Genomic DNA, 26,644 nt, shown 5'->3' with positions numbered 1-26,644 from the left:
ATACGCTCCTTGTATAATGGCCTCTCGTGACATATACACTCCTCGTGTATTAGCTACTAATGCAGCATATGCTACCTGAATAATAGCACCTCCTGACATATACACTCCTTGTGTATTAGCTACTAATGCCGCAATCCACTCCCTGTATAATGACACCTCCTGACATATACACTCCCTGTGTATTAAATACAAATGCAGCATACACTCCCTGTATAGTGGCACCTCCTGCCATATACACTCCCTGTGTATTAAATACTAATGCCGCATACACTAACTGTATAGAGGCACCTCATGCCATATACACTCCCTGTGTATTAGCTACTTATGCCGTATAGACCACCTGTATAGTGCACCTCCTGAGATATATATACCACCTGTGTATAATGGTAAATCATGCTACATTTAATTCCTGTAGAGCAGCACTTCCTGCCATATACACTCCCTGTCTAGTGGCCACTAATGCAGCATAAACTCCATTTAACAGCACCTCCTGACATTTACACTCCCTGTGTATTGGCTACTAATGCTGCATACACTCCCTGCATAGTGGCTAATAATGCTGCATACACTCCCTGCATAGTGGCCATTAATGCCTCATACACTCCCTGTATAGTGGCACTTCCTGACATATACACTCCCTGTGTATTAACTACTAATGCAGCATACTCTCCATGTATAATGGCACCTCCTGACATATACACTCCCTGTGTATTAACTATTAATGCAGCATAAGCTCTCTGTATAATGGTCTCTCGTGACATATACACTCCCTGTGTATTAGCTACTAATGCAGCATACGCTACCTGTATAATGGCACTTCCTGACATATACACTCCTTGTGTATTAACTACTAATGCAGCATACACTCCCTGTATAGTGGCACCTCCTGACATATAATTTCCCAGTGTATTAACTATTAATGCCACATACGCTCCCTGTATAGTGGTACCTCCTGACATATACATTCCCTGTGTCTTAACTACTAATGCAGCATACGCTCCCTGTATTGTGGCACCTCCTGACATATACATTCCCTGTGTATTAACTACTAATGCAGCATTTGCTCCTTGTCTAATGGCCTCTTGTGACATATACACTCCTTGTGTATTAGCTACTAATGCAGCATACGCTACCTGTATAATAGCACCTCCTAACATATACGTTCCCTGTGCATTAACTACTAATGCAGCATACGCTACCTGTATAATAGCACCTCCTGACATATACACTCCCTGTATATTAACTACTAATGCAGCATACACTCCCTGTATAGTGGCACTTCCTCACATATATACTCCCTGTGTATTAACTACTAATGCAGCATATGCTCCTTGTATAGTGGCACCTCCTGCCATATACACTCCCTGTCTAGTGGCCACTAATGCAGCATAAACTCCATTTAACAGCACCTCCTGACATTTATACTCCCTGTGTATTGGCTACGAATGCTGCATACACTCCCTGCATAGTGGCCATTAATGCCTCACACACTCCCTGTATAGTAGCACTTCCTGACATATACACTCCCTGTGTATTAACTACTAATGCAGCATAAGCTCTCTGTATAATGGCCTCTCGTGACATATACACTCCCTGTGTATTAGCTACTAATGCAGCATACGCTACCTGTATAGTGGCACCTCCTGACATATACATTCCCTGTGTATTAACTACTAATGCAGCATACGCTCCTTGTATAATGGCCTCTCGTGACATATACACTCCTTGTGTATTAGCTACTAATGCAGCATACGCTACCTGTATAATGGCACCTCCTCACATATACACTCCCTTTGTATTAGCTATTAATGCTGCATACACTACCTGTATAATGGCACTTCCTGACATATACACTCCCTGGGTATTAGCTACTTATGCCGTATATACCACCTGTATAGTGGCACCTCCTGAGATATATATACTCCCTGTGTATAATGGTAAATCCTGCTACATTTAATTCCTGTAGAGCAGCACTTCTGGCTATGTACACTCACTGTATAGTGGCACTTCCTGCCATATACATTCCCTGTATAGCGGCCACTAATGCAGCATAAACTCCATTTAACAGCACCTCCTGACATTTACACTACCGGTGTATTGGCTACTAATGCTGCATACACTCCCTGTATAGTTGCTACTAATGCTGCATACACTCCCTGCATAGTGGCCATTAATGCCTTATACGCTCCCTGTATAATGGCACCTCCTGACATATACACTCCCTGTGTATTAACTTCTAATGCAGCATACGCTCCTTGTATAATGGCCTCTCGTGACATATACACTCCTCGTGTATTAGCTACTAATGCAGCATATGCTACCTGAATAATAGCACCTCCTGACATATACACTCCCTGTGTATTAGCTACTAATGCCGCAATCCACTCCCTGTATAATGGCACCTCCTGACATATACACTCCCTGTGTATTAAATACAAATGCAGCATACACTCCCTGTATAGTGGCACCTCCTGCCATATACACTCCCTGTGTATTAAATATTAATGCCGCATACACTAACTGTATAGAGGCACCTCATGCCATATACACTCCCTGTGTATTAGCTACTTATGCCGTATAGACCACCTGTATAGTGGCACCTCCTGAGATATATATACCACCTGTGTATAATGGTAAATCATGCTACATTTAATTCCTGTAGAGCAGCACTTCTGGCTATGTACACTCACTGTATAGTGGCACTTCCTGCCATATACACTCCCTGTATAGCGGCCACTAATGCAGCATAAACTCCATTTAACAGCACCTCCTGACATTTACACTACCTGTGTATTGGCTACTAATGCTGCATACACTCCCTGTATAGTTGCTACTAATGCTGCATACACTCCCTGCATAGTGGCCATTAATGCCTTATACGCTCCCTGTATAATGGCACCTCCTGACATATACACTCCCTGTGTATTAACTACTTATGCAGCATACGCTCCTTGTATAATGGCCTCTCGTGACATATACACTCCTCGTGTATTAGCTACTAATGCAGCATATGCTACCTGAATAATAGCACCTCCTGACATATACACTCCTTGTGTATTAGCTACTAATGCCGCAATCCACTCCCTGTATAATGACACCTCCTGACATATACACTCCCTGTGTATTAAATACAAATGCAGCATACACTCCCTGTATAGTGGCACCTCCTGCCATATACACTCCCTGTGTATTAAATACTAATGCCGCATACACTAACTGTATAGAGGCACCTCATGCCATATACACTCCCTGTGTATTAGCTACTTATGCCGTATAGACCACCTGTATAGTGGCACCTCCTGAGATATATATACCACCTGTGTATAATGGTAAATCATGCTACATTTAATTCCTGTAGAGCAGCACTTCCTGCCATATACACTCCCTGTCTAGTGGCCACTAATGCAGCATAAACTCCATTTAACAGCACCTCCTGACATTTACACTCCCTGTGTATTGGCTACTAATGCTGCATACACTCCCTGCATAGTGGCTAATAATGCTGCATACACTCCCTGCATAGTGGCCATTAATGCCTCATACACTCCCTGTATAGTGGCACTTCCTGACATATACACTCCCTGTGTATTAACTACTAATGCAGCATACTCTCCATGTATAATGGCACCTCCTGATATATACACTCCCTGTGTATTAACTATTAATGCAGCATAAGCTCTCTGTATAATGGCCTCTCGTGACATATACACTCCCTGTGTATTAGCTACTAATGCAGCATACGCTACCTGTATAATGGCACCTCCTGACATATACACTCCTTGTGTATTAACTACTAATGCAGCATACACTCCCTGTATAGTGGCACCTCCTGACATATAATTTCCCTGTGTATTAACTATTAATGCCGCATACGCTCCCTGTATAGTGGTACCTCCTGACATATACATTCCCTGTGTCTTAACTACTAATGCAGCATACGCTCCCTGTATTGTGGCACCTCCTGACATATACATTCCCTGTGTATTAACTACTAATGCAGCATTTGCTCCTTGTATAATGGCCTCTTGTGACATATACACTCCTTGTGTATTAGCTACTAATGCAGCATACGCTACCTGTATAATAGCACCTCCTAACATATACGTTCCCTGTGCATTAACTACTAATGCAGCATACGCTACCTGTATAATAGCACCTCCTGACATATACACTCCCTGTATATTAACTACTAATGCAGCATACACTCCCTGTATATTGACACCTCCTGACATATACACTCCTTCTGTATTAGCTACTAATGCAGCATATGCTACCTGAATAATAGCACCTCCTGACATATACACTCCCTGTGTATTAGCTACTAATGCCGCAATCCCCTCCCTGTATAATGGCACCTCCTGCCATATACACTCCCTGTGTATTAAATACTAATGCCGCATACACTACCTGTATAGAGGCACCTCATGCCATATACACTCCTTGTGTATTAGCTACTTATGCCGTATAGACCACCTGTATAGTGGCACCTCCTGAGATATATATACTCCCTGTGTATAATGGTAAATCCTGCTACATTTAATTCCTTTAGAGCAGCACTTCTGGCTATGTACACTCACTGTATAGTGGCACTTCCTGCCATATACACTCCCTGTCTAGTGGCCACTAATGCAGCATAAACTCCATTTAACAGCACCTCCTGACATTTATACTCCCTGTGTATTGGCTACTAATGCTGCATACACTCCCTGCATAGTGGCCATTAATGCCTCATACACTCCCTGTATAGTGGCACTTCCTCACATATATACTCCCTGTGTATTAACTACTAATGCAGCATATGCTCCTTGTATAGTGGCACCTCCTGACATATACACTCCCTGTATAGTGGCCACTAATGCAGCATAAACTCCATTTAACAGCACCTCCTGACATTTACACTCCCTGTATAGTGGCTACTAATGCTGCATACACTCCCTGCATAGTGTCCATTAATGCTTCATACACTCCCTGTATAATGGCCTCTCGTGACATATACACTCCTTGTGTATTAGCTACTAATGCAGCATACGCTACCTGTATAATAGCACCTCCTAACATATACGTTCCGTGTATTAACTACTAATGCACCATACGCTACCTGTATAATAGCACCTCCTGACATATACACTCCCTGTATATTAACTACTAATGCAGCATACACTCCCTGTATAGTGGCACTTCCTCACATATGTACTCCCTGTGTATTAACTACTAATGCAGCATATGCTCCTTGTATAGTGGCACCTCCTGCCATATACACTCCCTGTCTAGTGGCCACTAATGCAGCATAAACTCCATTTAACAGCACCTCCTGACATTTATACTCCCTGTGTATTGGCTACTAATGCTGCATACACTCCCTGCATAGTGGCCATTAATGCCTCACACACTCCCTGTATAGTAGCACTTCCTGACATATACACTCCCTGTGTATTAACTACTAATGCAGCATAAGCTCTCTGTATAATGGCCTCTCGTGACATATACACTCCCTGTATATTAGCTACTAATTCAGCATACGCTACCTGTATAGTGGCACCTCCTGACATATACATTCCCTGTGTATTAACTACTAATGCAGCATACGCTCCTTGTATAATGGCCTCTCGTGACATAAACACTCCTTGTGTATTAGCTACTAATGCAGCATACGCTACCTGTATAATGGCACCTCCTCACATATACACTCCCTTTGTATTAGCTATTAATGCTGCATACACTACCTGTATAATGGCACTTCCTGACATATACACTCCCTGGGTATTAGCTACTTATGCCGTATATACCACCTGTATAGTGGCACCTCCTGAGATATATATACTCCCTGTGTATAATGGTAAATCCTGCTACATTTAATTCCTGTAGAGCAGCACTTCTGGCTATGTACACTCACTGTATAGTGGCACTTCCTGCCATATACATTCCCTGTATAGCGGCCACTAATGCAGCATAAACTCCATTTAACAGCACCTCCTGACATTTACACTACCGGTGTATTGGCTACTAATGCTGCATACACTCCCTGTATAGTTGCTACTAATGCTGCATACACTCCCTGCATAGTGGCCATTAATGCCTTATACGCTCCCTGTATAATGGCACCTCCTGACATATACACTCCCTGTGTATTAACTACTAATGCAGCATACGCTCCTTGTATAATGGCCTCTCGTGACTTATACACTCCTTGTGTATTAGCTACTAATGCAGCATATGCTACCTGAATAATAGCACCTCCTGACATATACACTCCCTGTGTATTAGCTACTAATGCCGCAATCCACTCCCTGTATAATGGCACCTCCTGACATATACACTCCCTGTCTATTAAATACAAATGCAGCATACACTCCCTGTATAGTGGCACCTCCTGCCATATACACTCCCTGTGTATTAAATACTAATGCCGCATACACTAACTGTATAGAGGCACCTCATGCCATATACACTCCCTGTGTATTAGCTACTTATGCCGTATAGACCACCTGTATAGTGGCACCTCCTGAGATATATATACCACCTGTGTATAATGGTAAATCATGCTACATTTAATTCCTGTAGAGCAGCACTTCTGGCTATGTACACTCACTGTATAGTGGCACTTCCTGCCATATACACTCCCTGTCTAGTGGCCACTAATGCAGCATAAACTCCATTTAACAGCACCTCCTGACATTTACACTCCCTGTGTATTGGCTACTAATGCTGCATACACTCCCTGCATAGTGGCCATTAATGCCTCATACACTCCCTGTATAGTGGCACTTCCTGACATATACACTCCCTGTGTATTAACTACTAATGCAGCATACTCTCCCTGTATAATGGCACCTCCTGACATATACATTACCTGTGTCTTAACTACTAATGCTGCATACACTCCCTGTATAGTTGCTACTAATGCTGCATACACTCCCTGCATAGTGGCCATTAATGCCTTATACGCTCCCTGTATAATGGCACCTCCTGACATATACACTCCCTGTGTATTAACTACTAATGCAGCATACGCTCCTTGTATAATGGCCTCTCGTGACTTATACACTCCTTGTGTATTAGCTAATAATGCCGCATACGCTCCCTGTATAGTGGTACCTCCTGACATATACATTCCCTGTGTCTTAACTACTAATGCAGCATACGCTCCCTGTATTGTGGCACCTCCTGACATATACATTCCCTTTGTATTAACTACTAATGCAGCATTCGCTCCTTGTATAATGGCCTCTTGTGACATATACACTCCTTGTGTATTAGCTACTAATGCAGCATACGCTACCTGTATAATAGCACCTCCTAACATATACGTTCCCTGTGTATTAACTACTAATGCAGCATACGCTACCTGTATAATAGCACCTCCTGACATATACACTCCCTGTATATTAACTACTAATGCAGCATACACTCCCTGTGTATTGACACCTCCTGACATATACATTCCCTGTGTATTAACTACTAATGCAGCATACACTCCTTGTATAATGGCCTCTCGTGACATATACACTCCTTGTGTATTAGCTACTAATGCAGCATACGCTACCTGTATAATAGCACCTCCTAACATATACGTTCCCTGTGTATTAACTACTAATGCAGCATACGCTACCTGTATAATAGCACCTCCTGACATATACACTCCCTGTATATTAACTACTAATGCAGCATACACTCCCTGTATATTGACACCTCCTGACATATACATTCCCTGTGTATTAACTACTAATGCAGCATACACTTCTTGTATAATGGCCTCTCATGACATATACACTCCTTGTGTATTAGCTACTAATGCAGCATATGCTACCTGAATAATAGCACCTCCTGACAAATATACTCCCTGTGTATTAGCTACTAATGCCGCAATCCACTCCCTGTATAATGGCACCTCCTGCCATATACACTCCCTGTGTATTAAATACTAATGCCGCATACACTACCTGTATAGAGGCACCTCATGCCATATACACTCCTTGTGTATTAGCTACTTATGCCGTATAGACCACCTGTATAGTGGCACCTCATGAGATATATATACTCCATACTTGCCTACTTTTAAAAAAGTATTTCAGGGAGATTGTGAAAGCAGCACCTATGAGCGCGGCGGTAAAGTGGGCGTGTACTGCTACATCTGAGAGGCGTGTCCTAAAATTGATTTACATCCACATTTAAATGAGCCCCAAAGCAGTCAGTAAGATCTACTTGTTGATGAAAACACACTGATACTTCACAGAATATACATGTAGCCATAGGGATCATTGTGCCTTATACCCAATGCAGGGAAATTATACTAATGATCCTATTTGAATGTATATATCTCTGCTTTTTCTTTTATATAACAGTGTCATAATGGGGGTAAGGTGAAATGAGGGAGATTGCTAGACTCTTCAGGGAGACAGGGAGATTGCTGCTATTTCAGGGAGTCTCCCTGAGAATAAGGGAGAGTTGGCAAGTATGATATACTCCCTGTGTATAATGGTAAATCCTGCAACATTTAATTCCTGTAGAGCAGCACTTCTGGCTATGTACACTCACTGTATAGTGGCACTTCCTGCCATATACACTCCCTGTCTAGTGGCCACTAATGCAGCATAAACTCCATTTAACAGCACCTCCTGACATTTATACTCCCTGTGTACTGGCTACTAATGCTGCATACGCTCCCTGCATAGTGGCCATTAATGCCTCATACACTCCCTGTATAGTGGCACTTCCTCACATATATACTCCCTGTGTATTAACTACTAATGCAGCATATGCTCCTTGTATAGTGGCACCTCCTGACATATACACTCCCTGTGTATTAACTACTAATGCCGCATACACTACCTGTATAGAGGCACCTCATGCCATATACACTCCCTATGTATTACCTACTTATGCTGTATAGACCACCTGTATAGTGGCACCTCCTGAGATATATATACTCCCTGTGTATAATGGTAAATCCTGCTACATTTAATTCCTGTAGAGCAGCACTTCTGGCTATGTACACTCACTGTATAGTGGCCACTAATGCAGCATAAACTCCATTTAACAGCACCTCCAGACATTTACACTCCCTGTATAGTGGCTACTAATGCTGCATACACTCCCTGCATAGTGGCCATTAATGCTTCATACACTCCCTGTATAATGGCCTCTCGTGACATATACACTCCTTGTGTATTAGCTACTAATGCAGCATACGCTACCTGTATAATAGCACCTCCTGACATATACACTACCTGTATATTAACTACTAATGCAGCATACACTCCTTGTATAATGGCCTCTCATGACATATACACTCCTTGTGTATTAGCTACTAATGCAGCATATGCTACCTGAATAATAGCACCTCATGACATATACACTCCCTGTGTATTAGCTACTAATGCCTCAATCCACTCCCTGTATAATGGCCTCTCGTGACATATACACTCCTTGTGTATTAGCTACTAATGCAGCAAACGCTACCTGTATAATAGCACCTCCTAACATATACGCTCCCTGTATATTAACTACTAATGCAGCATACGCTCCTTGTATAAAGGCCTCTCATGACATATACACTCCCTGTGTATTAGCTACTAATGCCTCAATCCACTCCCTGTATAATGGCACCTCCTGCCATATACACTCCCTGTGTATTAAATACTAATGCCGCATACACTACCTGTATAGAGGCACCTCATGCCATATACACTCCTTGTGTATTAGCTATTTATGCCGTATAGACCACCTGTATAGTGACACCTCCTGAGATATATATACTCCCTGTGTATAATGGTAAATCCTGCTACATTTAATTCCTGTAGAGCAGCACTTCTGGCTATGTACACTCACTGTATAGTGGCACTTCCTGCCATATACACTCCCTATCTAGTGGCCACTAATGCAGCATAAACTCCATTTAACAGCACCTCCTAACATTTATACTCCCTGTGTATTGGCTACTAATGCTGCATACACTCCCTGCATAGTGGCCATTAATGCCTCATACACTCCCTGTATAGTGGCACTTCCTCACATATATACTCCCTGTGTATTAACTACTAATGCAGCATATGCTCCTTGTATAGTGGCACCTCCTGACATATACACTCCCTGTGTATTAACTACTAATGCCGCATACACTACCTGTATAGAGGCACCTCATGCCATATACACTCTCTATGTATTACCTACTTATGCTGTATAGACCACCTGTATAGTGGCACCTTCTGAGATATATATACTCCCTGTGTATAATGGTAAATCCTGCTACATTTAATTCCTGTAGAGCAGCACTTCTGGCTATGTACACTCACTGTATAGTGGCCACTAATGCAGCATAAACTCCATTTAACAGCACCTCCTGACATTTACACTCCCTGTATAGTGGCTACTAATGCTGCATACACTCCCTGCATAGTGGCCATTAATGCTTCATACACTCCCTGTATAGTGGCACTTCCTGGCATATACACTCCCTGTGTATTAACTACTAATGCAGCATACTCTCCCTGTATAATGGCACCTCCTGACATATACACTCCCTGTGTATTAACTACTAATGCAGCATAAGCTCTCTGTATAATGGCCTCTCGTGACATATCCACTCCCTGTATATTAGCTACTAATGCAGCATACGCTACCTGTATAATGGCACCTCCTGACATATACATTCCCTGTGTATTAACTACTAATGCAGCATACGCTACCTGTATAATAGCACCTCCTGACATATACACTCCCTGTGTATTAACTACTAATGCAGCATACACTCCCTGTATAGTGGCACCTCCTGACATATACATTCCCTGTGTATTAACTACTAATGCAGCATACTCTCCTTGTATAACGGCCTCTCGTGACATATACACTCCTTGTGTATTAGCTACTAATGCAGCATACGCTCCTTGTATAATGGCCTCTCGTGACATATACACTCCTTGTGTATTAGCTACTAATGCCGCAATCCACTCCCTGTATAATGGCACCTCCTGACATATACACTCCCTGTGTATTAAATACTAATGCAGCATACACTCCCTGTATAGTGGCACCACCTGCCATATACACTCCCTGTGTATTAAATACTAATGCCGCATACACTACCTGTATAGAGGCACCTCATGCCATATACACTCCCTGTGTATTAGCTACTTATGCCGTATAGACCACCTGTATAGTGGCACCTCCTGAGATATATATACTCCCTGTGTATAATGGTAAATCCTGCGACATTTAATTCCTGTAGAGCAGCACTTCTGGCTATGTACACTCACTGTATAGTGGCACTTCCTGCCATATACACTCCCTGTCTAGTGGCCACTAATGCAGCATAAACTCCATTTAACAGCACCTCCTGACATTTACACTCCCTGTGTATTGGCTACTAATGCTGCATACACTCCCTGTATAGTGGCCATTAATGCCTCATACACTCCCTGTATAGTGCCATTTCCTGACATATACACTCCCTGTGTATAAACTACTAATGCAGCATTCTCTCCCTGTATAATGGCACCTCCTGACATATACACTCCCTGTGTATTAACTTCTAATGCAGCATAAGCTCTCTGTATAATGGCCTCTCGTGAGATATACACTCCCTGTGTATTAGCTACTAATGCAGCATACGCTACCTGTATAATGGCACCTCCTGACATATACACTCCCTGTGTATTAACTGCTAATGCAGCATACACTCCCTGTATAGTGGCACCTCCTGACATATACATTCCCTGTGTATTAACTACTAATGCAGCATACGCACCCTGTATAGTGGCACCTCCTGACATATACATTCCCTGTGTATTAACTACTAATGCAGCATATGCTCCCTGTATAGTGGCACCTCCTGACATATACACTCCCTGTGTATTAACTACTAATGCAGCATACGCTCCTTGTATAATGGCCTCTCGTGACAGATACACTCCTTGTGTATTAGCTACTAATGCAGCATACGCTACCTGTATAATAGCACCTCCTAACATATACACTCCCTGTGTATTAGCTACTAATGCCGCATACACTCCCTGTATAATGGCACCTCCTGCCATATACACTCCCTGTGTATTAGCTACTAATGCAGCATATGCTCCCTGTATAATGGCACCTCCTGAAATATACACTCCCTGTGTATTAGCTACTAATGCCGCATAAGCTCCCTGTATAGTGACACCTACTGACATATCTTTACACATCTATACTTTACACTTCACTATCACCTTTTTTCCCTTTTTTGTGTGATGTCCTGGGGTTAGTCCTTGGCTAGAGTCTTTTTGGGGTTCCCTGTGCCTCGGACGTGAACCTCATAATGTTAGGGACGCCGGTATAGAGGAGCCTTGACGTTGGCCCGGCGCTTATTCATATATTTGCAAATGTATGTAACCATTACCTCTGAATTTCTATTATTATGTAGGATTCAAGTATTTTTGTTGATATTGCTGCAGTGTGCTGAAGGGAAAATCACTTTTTTTTCTGTAGTTCAGTGTAAACCCCAACCTTTACAAGCACCAGTGCAATGTCATTAAGTTGATGTGAGCGACCACCATACTTTTTGCTTGTACCGCCTGACATATACACTCCGTGTATTAGCTACTAATGCCACATACGCTCCCTATATAGTCACACCTCCTGACATATACACTCCCTGTGTATTAGCTACTAATGCCGCATACGCTCCCTGTATAGTGGCACCTCCTAACATATACACTCCCTGTATATTAGCTACTAATGCAGCATACACTACCTGTATAGTGGCACCTCCTGACATATACACTCCCTGTGTATTAGCTACTAATACCGCATACACTCCCTGTATAGTGGCACCTCCTGACATATACACTCCCTGTGTATTAACTACTAATGCCGCATACACTCCCTGTATAATGGCACCTCCTGAGATGTATATACTCCCTGTGCAGTTATACCTTCTGCCTTGTACACTCCCTAAATAGTGTCAACCCAGACATACCACAAACATGGGACAGGCATAAACACTGAGACACACACAGAACAGAGAATGACAATAGCACCCGGTATGGAGGAATCTGTCTCTAAAATACCTGTCTGTGTCATATAAACGTATACCTCAAGGCTTGTTTATTCTGCTGAGAGGCATATTCATTCTCAAACTCGATTCTCATGACCCCAAACAGTGCATGTTTTCTAGGTCTCCTCTCAGAATCACAAGTGAAATAATTGGCTCCACCTGAGGTTCTTTTAAATTGTGTCAGTAAGTAATGAATACACCTGTGCACCTGCTAGGTGACCTGGAAAACGTGACCTGTGTCCTCAGGACAGAGTTTGAGAACCACTGCATTAGACTACAGGTTCTCAAACTCATGGTGTGTACACATGGAACGATAAATCGTTACGATATGAACGATAATGATATTGCTCAACGATATATCTTTCCGTGTTTATGCAATGAATGACCAACGAAGCGCGCTTCCGCTGGATGATAACGATATCGTCCATCGTGCATACATGCAGGCCAATCTGGACGTTATCGTGCATTTTCCATAGGGGTTTGCGATCGTTGGTGACATCTTTGGTGTGTGGATGAACAATATTGTTCATCCAGCACACCAGGAGTTTCAAGGGAGATCATTCAGCGGTATCGTTCCCTGACAGATCGTCCAGTGTGTACCGAGCATCAGTCCTCAGGACCCCTAACATTGAACGTTTTCCAGGTCTCCTCAAAAGCATCACAAATCATAATTAGCTCCACCTGTGGATTTTTTAGAATGTGTCAGTGAGTAATGACTACACCTGCTGGGTGACATGGAAAACGTGAGCGGTTTGGGGTCCTGAGGACAGAGCTTGAGAACCACTGCATTAGACCATCAGTGTTAGGTGCACTAACGTCCACCTTACAGTGTTTTTCTATTACTGACAGTTATACAGCCATTTTTCTGGAGACCATTAAAAGCACCAAGGGGTCTATTCATGTAGCACATGAAGTGGCTACTGAAAAACATCACTATATATCGCATCACATCAATGCAATATATAGTGATGTTTAGTAGCCATTCATGTACACTTACCTGTCCAGTGTCTTCGGCAGCTGTCCAGCCCCTCCGTGATCCTGTAAAACAGTGAGAATACAGACAAATCAGGAGCCCGATATGTCTGTATCCTCACTGCACATGCGCCAGCATTCCAGAGCAGCAGGTCAAGTCAGACCTGCTGCAAAGGACACTGGGAAAAGGGGGCAGGGCCAGAGCCAAGTGCCAGGCATACAGCAGGGAAGTATGCAACTTCATTGCTGTTCGTCTTGCGGTACAGATTATGCCATCCTCAGATGGCGAATCTGTATGCAGGAGAGGAACGGAATGCAGAGTTTTCTGTTCCTTAATGAATTGCACTCACCATACAAAAGTATGGTATGCGATTCATACACGAAGCGAGGGTGCCACGGGAGAGGGAATACCCTTCTCCACAGTAACCCCCTCTATGAATCGCTGAAAGCAGTGAAAAGCCCTGTTTTCAACTAAACAGGACTTTCCACTGCTTTATGAATAGACCCCTAAGACCTATACAAATATCTGAGCCTCTATGGCTTCCAGATTGAAAACAAACTAATAGTACAATTGATCACCAAGAAGTGAGTGAAGGAGACCTATGTCAAACCATGACAGCACACCCCCATTACAAGTGTACTCCCCATACCCCCCCTGATGGCAGTCATGAATACTGCCACACTAAACATGGTGCATAAGCGGATAATACAGTTGTGGACAAGTCTTGAGCTCTGCATATGGACGTAAATATGTTTTTATTTCAACTCAGCGTAAATCAGTCACACATGTTGCTGATACAGAACCAGACGTACCTCGGGATATGTTTGACTCTGTTTATGGGTGAAAATGTGCTACTTTTGGATGCACTTTTCTTTAGTGTAAATACGACCAACTCCGTATCAGGCCTGTGATGTTTAAATGACTGCTAAGTCTAATATACTATACGATATAACTGTCTGCACATGAAAGCTATTCATAACAATCACAAATACATATTTAATAACTTTATAGGGGACAAACGAGCGATTGTTCATAAGAAGGGGACGTGACCAGCACTTTCGACTCGCTGAAATTATCCCCATATCCTTCCCTTTCATTAAATGCGTGTAGCAACATTTGGCCACTGTTCTGCTAAACCGCCCATTCTTCTGGCCCAATCGGGACAAGGCTACATCCATCAAAGCTGAGGACGGTCCCAACTAACTAGGGACAGATTGAAAGTTATGCAAATATGTAAAATTTGTACAGTCTATCTAAGTTATTGTGCCATGTATACAGCCATTTCATGCAAATGATGGCTAAATGTAGTTGGCCATAGTTTTCTTCAACTGGAAGACTGCCAGGAAGCTTGCCGAGAATATCTACTCCCATGAACACGATGCTATGTCAGGTAATGTCAGTTCTGATAAGCTACTAATACATTTACATACATAGGTGTGAATTTCATTAGCAGCTCTATTGTATAAGGCAGTGGTCGGGGAACAGGAGTAAATTACCCCACATGGGGTAAAAATTAATTTCCTGGGGGTAATGGATGGACAGCCGGGCATGCATAGAATAATTCATATGCATGCCCGGCTGTGCCGCAGGGAGGCTCTAAGCCGGACGCCCGCTGAGATGTTATTACCAGTGGCCGCCCGGCTCCTTCCCTGCAGCGCCGCGTTAGCCGGAGGCTGGAGTTCTCTTCTGAACTCCAGCTTCCGGCTCTCTCCATGTGCACTATGGGAGAGACGTCATAATGACTCTCACATAGTTCCGAGGAGCAGCCGGGCGGACAGGACAGTGGCGGATGCAGGAGCGGGGATTAAGGTGGTTGTTTTTGTACAAGCGGAACTACAGGGGCATTATATGGGGGCACTACTACAGGGGCATTATATGGGGGCACTACTACATGGGCATTATATGGGGGCACTACTACAGGGGCATAACTACGGGGGTATTACATGGGGGCACTACTACAGGGGCATTATATGGGTGCACTACTATATGATTTCCTTCCTATCAAATTAAGGGGGTAACGTCGGCGCATCTAAATATATTTTGGGGTAAAAGGTAAAAAAAAAAAGTGTTCCCTGACCCCTGGTATAAGGCAACTTGTTTTTAGTTCTTGATATAAAATGTTGTGCTTACTCGCGTTGCGATAAAATTACTGTTGAACCAGGTAATGTTTTTACTGGTCTGATGGCAATGCTTCTGTGCACCATTGACTAACATGTTCTCTTCACCAGTTACACAATAAAGGTGAACACTACTTTTGTTGAGTGTTTTTCCCTTAGGGGTTGCATGTTGAATTAAACCCCATTATCCTATTCTGCTGTATATATAGAACTTACCTGTTCTAAAGCTCTTGCCTTCATCTGGGACGACTGTACTGAGTTATTACCTTAGTGATATCGTTGGATTTAAGCAGAGTAGAGCAAACTCCTATTTGTGATATGCATTTTAAACCCTATGCGGGTGGGATTATATTGTGTCAGCGGGGGATACCCATATATGGCCTGCCCCAAAAAGCTGCAGAAATCTCTATACAAGAAAGTGTATTTAGCAAAAACACTTTTAGATAGGATAGAGACTAAATTTGAAAATATAGAAAAACTGCACGCTCCTGCCGACAGATAAGTGTTGGGGTTAGGCACTAGGGGGAGGGTTAGGCTGCGGGGTGTAGGGTTAGGCAGCGCGGGGGAGGTTAGGTTTCGGCTGTGGGGGGAGAGGGTTAAGTGTAGGGGTAGGGTACTTACCGGCAGGTGTCGGAAATCTAACCCTGTCGGGATTCTAACCGCCGGGATTCTAAGCGCCAGCATCCTGTGCCCCATCCGATACAAGTGGTTTGACCTATTAATCATACAGACTTATGGTATAAAATCTGCTTCTGGCACAACATGACTATGGGCCTGGATCGCAGTTGGTAATCCGCACGCAATCGGCCGATTGTTGCGTTCTGCGCATGCTTATGAATCGCATTGCGCAAGCCAGCCACTACGATCGGGACTACGATTGCAAAGGCTACGCGACCCATTGCAGAGTGATTGACAGGAAGCACCCCTTTGTGGGTGGTAACAGGGGGTGGTCGGAGAAACGCAGGTGTGCCAGTGCGTTCGCACGCCATTTCAGGGGCGTGCATAAATTATCCACTGTGAAGCCATACGCAGTGTGAGGTCCCATAGCGTGCGTGGCTGTTAGCAATTTCTGAGTAAGATCAGGGCTTGTGCAACTGTGCGTATGAGTCCGATAGTACTCGATAGTACCGATGGTTTTGCTAAACATTACGGATGTGCATATGGTAAAGTAGACGACCTTATGTGGTGCTGAGTTTACATTGCGATCGCAGTGGTTTGGCTTGCTATCCGATGTACGCAATATTGCGATCCGTAGTGAATCGGGCTCTATGAACATTAACCTCAATGAGTGAGACACAAGCAGCAACATTTTTTAAATGTGTAAATTTTATTTTCACACAGAAGCAAGAGAATGTAACACACAATCTTTGCCTTGTGGTACGCGCTGTCACATGAAATGGGAGGAGGGAATGGGGAAAAGATGTAAACTTATCCTCCCAAACATTACCAAATCACACACATAAAATGTCACTCTCTAGAAAGTGAGATTTACGATATGTACATGTAAATTAAAGGGGAAGACCTCTCTCTCTAAATATATACATGTAATACTTCTGGTAAAAAATATAATCTAAAACACAGAGGATTAAAACAATGTCACACATGTCATGTGGAGTGTTTATGCTGTTTGTAATTATTTGGCTATTTAAAGTTCTTAAACCCTTTTTTACCTGTGAACTGGTCAATGCATTATAGCAGAACTAGAAGAAAAAATATGCTAGACGACTAAGTAAAAAACACAAAGAAATTGTTCTGACATTTACATTCCAATATAGCCAGAAATGACTGATTAGAGAATACCTGATACTCACAGTGAAAGCAGGACTTCTGTGGCCTGAACAAATGTATTCAGCCTATCATTGTACTAGTAAACAACATAACTCAGGCATGAGGCATGCTTCAGTCATGTGAATAACTGCTAGTTAATTGGGAAGATGAAAATTGTTTAGCCCACAAAATGTTTACCACCACTAGGCCTCAAAAAGTCTTCTTTGGTGGTGGCGCGAGCCTCAATTACTCAGGTGCACTTAGAGTTCCACCAAAGTGCCTGGGTTTGCCAACCAAGATGGCGGTGACCGCGAAGTAGCAGACATTTGCATTTGTTGATGGAAGGTGTTGAGCAATGCAAGATTATTCCTTGTACAGTATGGAATTGGCGCCTAGTTTTTTGGAGCAGTGCAAACATTTCATTTTGTGAAGCAAGATTATTATTTCCAGCCAACAAAGGACATGATTTTTGCAGCAGCTCTGAGCTGGTAGTAATTAGTTCTCTACTTTTTGGGCCTATTGACTCATGGTCTGGAAAAATGGATAAAAAACACATGAAAACTAAAATGCCTTAGACATATTATAATAATGCATTTTTTTACTGCGCTATAGCCAATGCTATGCGTGTGCACATTAATGCATGTAAAAACACAAAATTTAAATTGTAGAACGCAGTGGTGGGCACAAGCCCAAAAGAAACCATTCATCCTAATTTCAATGTGCTTTTTTAGGATTAGCAAATGAAAAATGCAGTAACAGCAGACAGGTGTGAACGATCCCTTCCTTATTGGGACACGTGTAGCACCTTGGGGATGACACATATTTTAGATGCATTTTGCCCAATATAAAAGAAAGCACATAAAAGTGCCACATACTGTATAATAAAGGCAGTCCTGATGTCCCCTCACTCTTTTGATTATTCAGGTCACAAATGTGACTACATTAAGTGGAATTATAAGAGAAAAACAGAAAAGTCTAATTTATTTAAAAGGGTGGCTTTAATATGGTGCAATGTTCTACACTGATGTGCACCCCTTCAGGTGCCTTCACTTCTCAGCACACTACTTCTAGCTAAGGGTGAAGATTGGGTGTGCAACTTGATATGAACCGCTCAGACTATCTGCATTTTATGGTGTGCTTTGTAAATGAGGTGCACTGGGTGTAGGACACAGGTTCACTTTAATCTATTATCCTAAGCAAATAAATAAATAAATATGCAAAGCGCTTTAGCTTATAATAGGCAAGATTGTGTTAGGGATAAATAAATACCTAAAATGCAATTCTTTAGACCTCCTGCTAAAAACTGTACTTTATAACATACTGGCCAAGCTGCTATATCAGTAAGAGAGCATAATTCATAGGGCAGCTGTTGTGTGCTTGCAGAGAGGCCACTGGTGCAATACTAACTAATGTATAACCTGCAAAGCATGTCATAGTTATTGCATTTCAGTTAGAGAATAAATTAACCCTTGAAACACCTTGCAGATCCTCCCTTTGTGTAAACAATGTACTATTGATGTTTTATGCTGGCAATACAGCACCCAAACCCATGCTGGCTCCGCTTTCATTACAGAGCCTTAGAAAAACAGAAACACATGAGGAGAGAGTACAGACTGACTCTAGAGATTCTGTCATCACCATCCTGCTCCCCATACCGCTAAACGTCTGTGCACATCAATGCTTCTGTTTGTAGAATAAGGTTGTAGAGATAAATCCATACAGACCTTTTCATATTAAAGTCAAGATGTGTTGTAGGTTCCAGGGGGGGTATTACAGAACCCCGTAATCCATGACTTGCATACAAACCTAATAGAACTTTGCAAGGTTTGACTTCCCATCATGCAAACCATTCAACCTTAATTGCATTGCGATCACTTCTCCACAAGCTATTTAGATTCTTCAGTGAAACATTAGGCAGGTTCTTGTACCAAAGTTGCTCATTCGTGATCTGTCACTTCTTGTACACCGTAACACAAGTACATGTGCTTTACATGTAGAAACACATGTCCTGTCGCATACTTTCAGTGTGACTCCGTGCTCTGCACAGCACCTGCTCATAGATAACCATCGTTTTTTTCTGCCGCCTTTTCCTCCTCATGTCAGGTGCGTAAGTGGCAAATAGCTGCCCATTTAAAATAGAAAAAGCTCTATATAGGTATATCAATATATGCATAAATGGATAGATCCAGATAAATAGGTGTATAGAAGGAGCTGGGCAGTATCTCCTGCCAAGGTTATTCTCCACAGAGGTGGAGAGAGGGGATAGAGATACAGGCTAGAAATGTACAGATGAGAAATCAGCTGGGCAGCAGAACATGTTCCAGACAGTAAGTAACACAATCCCAGTGCCTCCAGAGTGTCAGCAGTGAGAGGAGGAAGAGCAGGGAGGATAAAAGGCGCAGTCGTGTTTTAACCAGGGGTGTGATGAAGCTGGCAGCAGTAGATACAAAAACTAGCAGAACGGCCATTAAGGCTAACAACACGTTGATGAACTTGCCTAGCAAAGCCCGAGCGTTGGCATTTTCCACCCCTTCCAGCTGCACAACCTGTTGCTGCTGTTGTTGCAACTCTAGCTTAGTGATGCGGGTGAGACAAGACTCCACCGCTTCCTGAAATGAAAAGAGACAGATAATTAAGCAGGAGAAAAATTATTTAAGTAAAAGGATAGGAGCACAGCTTTGACAAAACTTATGCGAACTATGGGCCAAATATAATAGGGTGAGAGATTAGAAAATGTGACAGTTTAACGGTAAACTCTGACACTTTTTAAACTCGGTCAATGTAATAGAGTCCGAGAACATGCAAACTCGCATTTTTTTAGACTCAAAAAACTCTCACAATTTAAACTCTCAACCAGATTTTTTTCCCAATTTGAAGATAAAACTAGACCAATGTGAGAGATTACTGCTAAACTCTCACATTTATAATATCTCACCCAATTACATTTGGCCCACCATCTCTCAAAGCTTTACCATATGATTAATACACTGGGCTTAGAATAGATTAATTTATAAATAATGTGTTCAGAAAAGCTTGGTGTACATCCTGTCATGCCTGCTCCACAAACAGTGGTTAGATAACTCATATAAAGCACCACAACTGTTCTTGTTGTCTTTTCAGATAATATCTTCACTTTATGTATTTATTTACAAATTCTCCCTATGTATTTATTAAAAACTTCTGACCCCATCTCCATCTACACTATTCCTATGCTCTATTTCTTTATCAGACATTTCTTTACTGGAAAGAAGATGTGAGCGAGAGAGATAGGGAATGAGAAGAAGGAACACTTGGAGGGGTATTCAATATGAAACGTAAATTTCGCTTTCGAAGTTTACGTTTCATATCAGAGTTTTTACCTGCGTTAAAGTATAGGGCGCGCGCCCGCTTATCCCCGAATTCAATATGAAATTAACGAAAACGGGAGACTCCGAAGTTGGATTTGCGTAAAGTTACGAATTTTTCCTTAAAAAAAATTGTAGGACCCCCCTAAAGTTGTAAAAACATGGGTTGAACACTATGGGTACCCCCGTTTTAGCCTTTAATTGAAAGTCGGGGATTTAAATAGCCGCAGCAGGTGTTTTTTCCCGACATTGAAGAAGTGATGCAGAAGAGCACTTAGGTTATTTTTTTCGTTTTTTTAAGTGGTCCCATCAAATTTGGGGTACATGAAAATGGGTACTAGCATATTTTTAAGTCCCTAAAGTAAGTTTTTAAAAATTCTGCAATTGTGCACCTGCCGCTATAATTCTATTCTAGAAAACACCTGCCGCATATTTGCAGAATAGCCCTGAACCTATTTCCCTATTGTTATACAATTTTTTCCCATTTTTTTTTTTCACCCCAATTTTTTAATTAATTTTTTGGGGTGTCCCTATTTTTTTTTTAAACTTTTTTTGACACAGATCTTTTTTAAATGTCATTCCCAGGGGTGCAGGCTATTTTTTTTAAGCCTGCACCCCTAAACCCCAATTCTGCACTTTTTTTCGACACCTATTCAATGGTGAAAAGTTATCCCCGTTTTTGATCAAAGACTTCTCGAACCTGCGATAAGTCTTTGAAATTGAATACGGTGTAAAAGTCAAACCTGCGATAATGACGTCAAAAGTGTGATATTAACGCAAAAACGATGTTTTCGCTCCCATATTGAATACCCCTATTGGTTGGCAATAAAATATGGTGTCCTAGAAGTGGCCATTGGTCCCACAAGCTGTCACACATTGCCCTTTATGTAGACGCATCAGATCACATTTTGCGATCAGTATGAGCACCAGCATGAAATGTTCACACAGGTAAAATAGAATAACCTGCTGCTGATTAGGAAACTGGTGAGACATCGTCATCCAGTCATGAACTGACCTGTTATATAGACTACAATATCAAAATCAGTAGGTAGAGGACCAAAGAGGGAAAATAATTATTAATCAGAGTACTGTATATAACCCCTGTAAGGGACATATGTGGCCTGTGTGATACCTATTATCCGTCATGGATGTAAAATCACTGTCTCCTGAATAATAATCTTTATCAAATAGTTTAGTATATATACTACATACCTCCCAACATGACCCTCTCCAGGAGGGACACAATGCTCTGGTCCTGGACTTCCCTGGTTATTTATGATTGGTGGCGGCTCCAGGGGTGGGGCTGCAGTACAGTCCAAAATTCAAATAGGGGAGTCACACCAACTGCCAATGAGTCCCAGCCAGTGATGTTTGGCAGTGTGTGAAATGACAGTTGGTGCGGCTCCCTATTTGGCTTTTGAACTGCGCTGCAGCCCCACCTCTTACCAGGGAAGTCCAGGACACAAGCATTGTGTCCCTCCTGGAGAGGGTCATGTTGGGAGGTATGATACTAACGGTAATAGTTTTTTTTAGAAGTGGAGATGTTGCCCATAGCAACCAATCAGATTCTAGCTATTATCTTGTAGAAGGTGCTTGTTAAATGTTAAGTAGAATCTGATTGGTTGCTATGGGCAACATCTCCACTTCTAAAAGCTCTCACTTTAGTAAATAAAAAGTCCAGCTAACAGATGGCTGCAGAGTGGCTGTCAGGTTGCAGCCTAGGATTGGCCGTTACTCACCTCAGCACCGGCTTCCCCTGACCTCTCAAGCGGTCAGATGCCAGATGCGGCAGCGAATGACGCGCTGAGGATTATACCTGGGGTCTGCTAGGACATCCATGGGCTCGCTCCGTGATTTGGTTCCTGTGGTTACCATAGTAAATATACCCCACAGTGTTTGTACCTGAATGTCCCTAGCTCGTTCATACGATTGATAAGCAACTTTCTCCTCCATGCTGGCCAGCTCCTGCTTCAGCAGTGTCATCTCATTCTGGTGAAGTTCTGTCAGGTCATTAAGCTGCTCTTCCAAACGTTCATATCTGTACATGGGAAGAACATAAGATGAGATAATACATTCACATATACTGTAGATGCTATGTTTATTTTTTGAAAGTTTATTTTTTCACTATAGTGGTGAAATTTAAAAAAAAATTGTCATAAAAGGACAAAAAAAAAAAGAAGAGCATATGATAAAGAAAATCATCCTCCGGTAAAGTGAGGATCTTCAACTGTTACAAATATATGTGTTTTACTGTATGTTCTCATGTATTATTAGATTATATTTGACAACTTTACTATTCAGAACCTAATAGTTCCTCCCTGGCCAAGGACCCTTTTATAGCTGTTATAACTGCTGCACTAATTATATTCAAATCAACGTTGTTTATCTTACTAGGCAGAAGGAGGCTTAAAAGATGTGCATAGGTAAGGGCTGCAGAAAAAAACGTCACAGACGATAGTAAAAGGGGACACAAGCTATTTAGGTATAGAGATCACACGACAACACAGTGATTAACAATAGATAAAGGAAAAAGATTAGGATCAATAGCGCTTCAATAGACAATATAAGGGTAGCAATACACTGCTGAAGTCGTCTCCAAAACTTCCCCACAATATATATCAACAAATAAGCAGGTGTCTGCGCCCTCTTGTAAGATATAGAAACATATATTATATATATATATATCTATATATATATATATATTTATTCATATAATAACAATCACAGATATAGGTCCCTTTTAAATATTCATGGAGTTCCTCCAAAATAAATGAAATGATCAGAAAGTAGACTCTTAGGGACTGCCACGAACTTCCTTAGTTCACAATAAATTCATCCGGTCACATAAAATGAGAAGAAAAAAATGCTCCATATAGCGTAATATAGTTTTTAATTCCAAAATATCTCACAATAAAAAAATCACATAACATGTCTTAAACTCTGTCACCCAAAAAAGTAACAAATGGCCTCATACCATGTGGATGGGGTGTAGTTTCCTAAACACCCAAAGATGGCATGTACAGCAAAACTCCAAATGCCTCCCAGGATGGACAAATGGATCTGCTGATGTTCCCAGGGTGATGTCACAACAAACACTCCTTCCACTTTCTGGTATTGGCTCCTTTGCATAAACCACCAATGCGTTTCGACTCTAAGCAATGATGTCTTCCTCAAGGTGTATATAAATGGTGACATCTGCTGGCTTATATCCCCCCAACTGTTCTCTCATTGGTGGTTCAGCCTTTGAGCGTTATTTATATACATAACACAAAAATCCACAATGTTCATAATGCTTAACATACATTATCCTTATCTCATCCTAGTCCTACATTCATCGGAGAAAACTGTTCTATATATCATAAGAAAAGTTAAAAAGCTTTTTAATTGCGTTCCAAATACCGGAATTTCTATTACGTCCGGTTCCGGTATTTTCCCCATTTCCTGTGTTCTCAGACACATATTCCCCCTACAATAAGGTGGGAGTACCATTGAAGGAGTACCACTTCCTACCTTCCGACTGAGCCTTCTCTCACGTCCTGTTCTGATTCCATTTCTCTAGACGGAGCCTCCGCTCACTTGACCTAAGTCCGGACTTCCGGTCTTTGCGTTCCACCTAAATGGAACGCATGTGTAAGAGGCGCACACCTCATACATACTTCCGGACTTCTGGTCTCTGCGTTCCAACTACGTGGAACACATGCATAAGGGATGCACACCTCCTACAAGCTTCCGGTTTTTGCGGTTTACACTGGTGGAATGCACAACCAGGAAGTAATAACTTCCTAAATACCTCCATTAAAGCTCCAAGCACTGGGTATAAATTAAAGCTTGGGGTAATTCCAATAAATAATAATTAAAGTGCACGTGCAATAGTTTAAAAAAGGTAATATATCACATAAAAATATCACATAAAAATAGTATAAAAGAGAAACCACAAAAATATAAAATGATAAAACCGACATAAAAGCCATCAATTATAAAAACCATTTCAGCTCAAATTCGCTATTAAGTCCATTCGGCACTAATGTTCCCATCTCAAAAATCAATTTCATTTCTGTGCACGCAAGGTTTCCTTCACCATTTCTTTTTGCCAAGGGGTAAAAATCAAAACAAAAAAGAGAAATTTGAGAATAACCAGACTAAAGAAATAGAAACCACAAACATTTGTAATCTTAGTAAATAGATCTTAAGTGAGGAAGACCATGCGGTTTTAAAAAAGGGGTTAAAATTTGCCCCAAATAATAAACTCATTAAGTTTGAGACCTACCTGGATGTACAAAAATTTCTGAGGAAGGTGTCCTTAAAGAAATATTTTTTTATTTCAAAAAGGAGAGAATAGTAACTATCATGAAATATTTAAGCCAAAATCCACCTTCAATCCTATTTTTAATAGAGGTTGCTTTATTGAGAGTTTTAATAAAGCTGTAACTATGGAATTAGAAGAGATAAAACCGAAATGGAGTAAAAATCTGAATATTTCTATGAAAGAACGAGAAGCCCTCAAAAATCTTAGTAAAAATTAGAACATAATAATTAAACCTGCTGATAAAGGAGGGAGCATCGTTATTATGGATACAGCTTTATATGAGAAAGAGATAATGAGACAGCTAAATGATAGAAGAACATATTCAGTATTAAGAAATAACCCCAGTGAAAGAATTATTAAAGGATTATCGGAATTGCTTATGGAATATAGAAATGAAGAAGTAATTTCAGAAAAAGAAGAAAAATCTATGATTATTAATAATCCTAGTTTACCGGTTTTTTACATTTTGCCGAAAGTGCACAAGAGTATGGAAAATCCTCCTGGACGCCCCATAGTGGCTGGAACTCAAAGCATAACATCAAATTTATCTCATTTTGTGGATTATTATCTATAGCCTGAGGTGTTAAAAATAAAATCCTATATTAAAGATACCAGTGATATTTTAAATCAATTAAAGGATTTAACATGGCAGAATTTTATTTTAGTGACTGCGGATGTGAGTAGTCTCTATTCTATTATTGAACATGCACAAGGTTTAAGTGCTGTGAAATACTATTTAGATAAAACAGATATGAATAAAAGAAAGGTGGATTTTATGATGGACAGCATATGTTTTATTCTAGAAAATAACTTTTTTTGTCATAGTGGAAAATGTTATCAACAGATTAAAGGAACTGCCATGGGCACTCATTTTGCCCCATCGTATGCCAACCTCTTCATGGCTTTTTGGGAGGACCACACAATATGGTCAAATAATCGATTTTTCGAAAACATTATTAAATGGTATGGCTTCATAGACGATATTTTATTTATATGGAGAGGAAGTGAAGAGGATCTGAACATATTCTGTGAAGAATTGAATCATAATGTATTCAATATTAATCTGACTTTTAATATAAGTAGAGTGCGAAAGTGGTTTGCAATACATCG

The 26,644-nt window shown here is 41.4% G+C and overlaps 1 protein-coding gene across 1 annotated transcript in view; it reads right to left on the bottom strand.

Moving 5' to 3' along the window:
* Positions 1–17,443: 17,443 nt before the first annotated feature.
* Positions 17,444–26,644, bottom strand: part of TMCC2 (transmembrane and coiled-coil domain family 2) — a 118,328-nt gene continuing 109,127 nt past the window's right edge. Inside the window, exons 5-6 of the mRNA XM_088479619.1 lie at positions 23,131–23,266; positions 17,444–20,493 (exon numbers count right to left, since the gene is read on the bottom strand). Of these exons, the coding sequence (XP_088335745.1) occupies positions 20,182–20,493; positions 23,131–23,266 (448 nt within the window). The 3' untranslated portion in view covers positions 17,444–20,181. The remainder of the gene's footprint in view (positions 20,494–23,130; positions 23,267–26,644) is intronic.

This window comes from Taudactylus pleione, unplaced genomic scaffold (genome assembly GCF_031769625.1).
Source record: "Taudactylus pleione unplaced genomic scaffold, aTauple2 ptg000242l, whole genome shotgun sequence".
Classification (NCBI taxonomy): Eukaryota; Metazoa; Chordata; class Amphibia; order Anura; family Myobatrachidae; genus Taudactylus; species Taudactylus pleione.
This window is presented reverse-complemented; position numbering and strand designations above follow the sequence as displayed.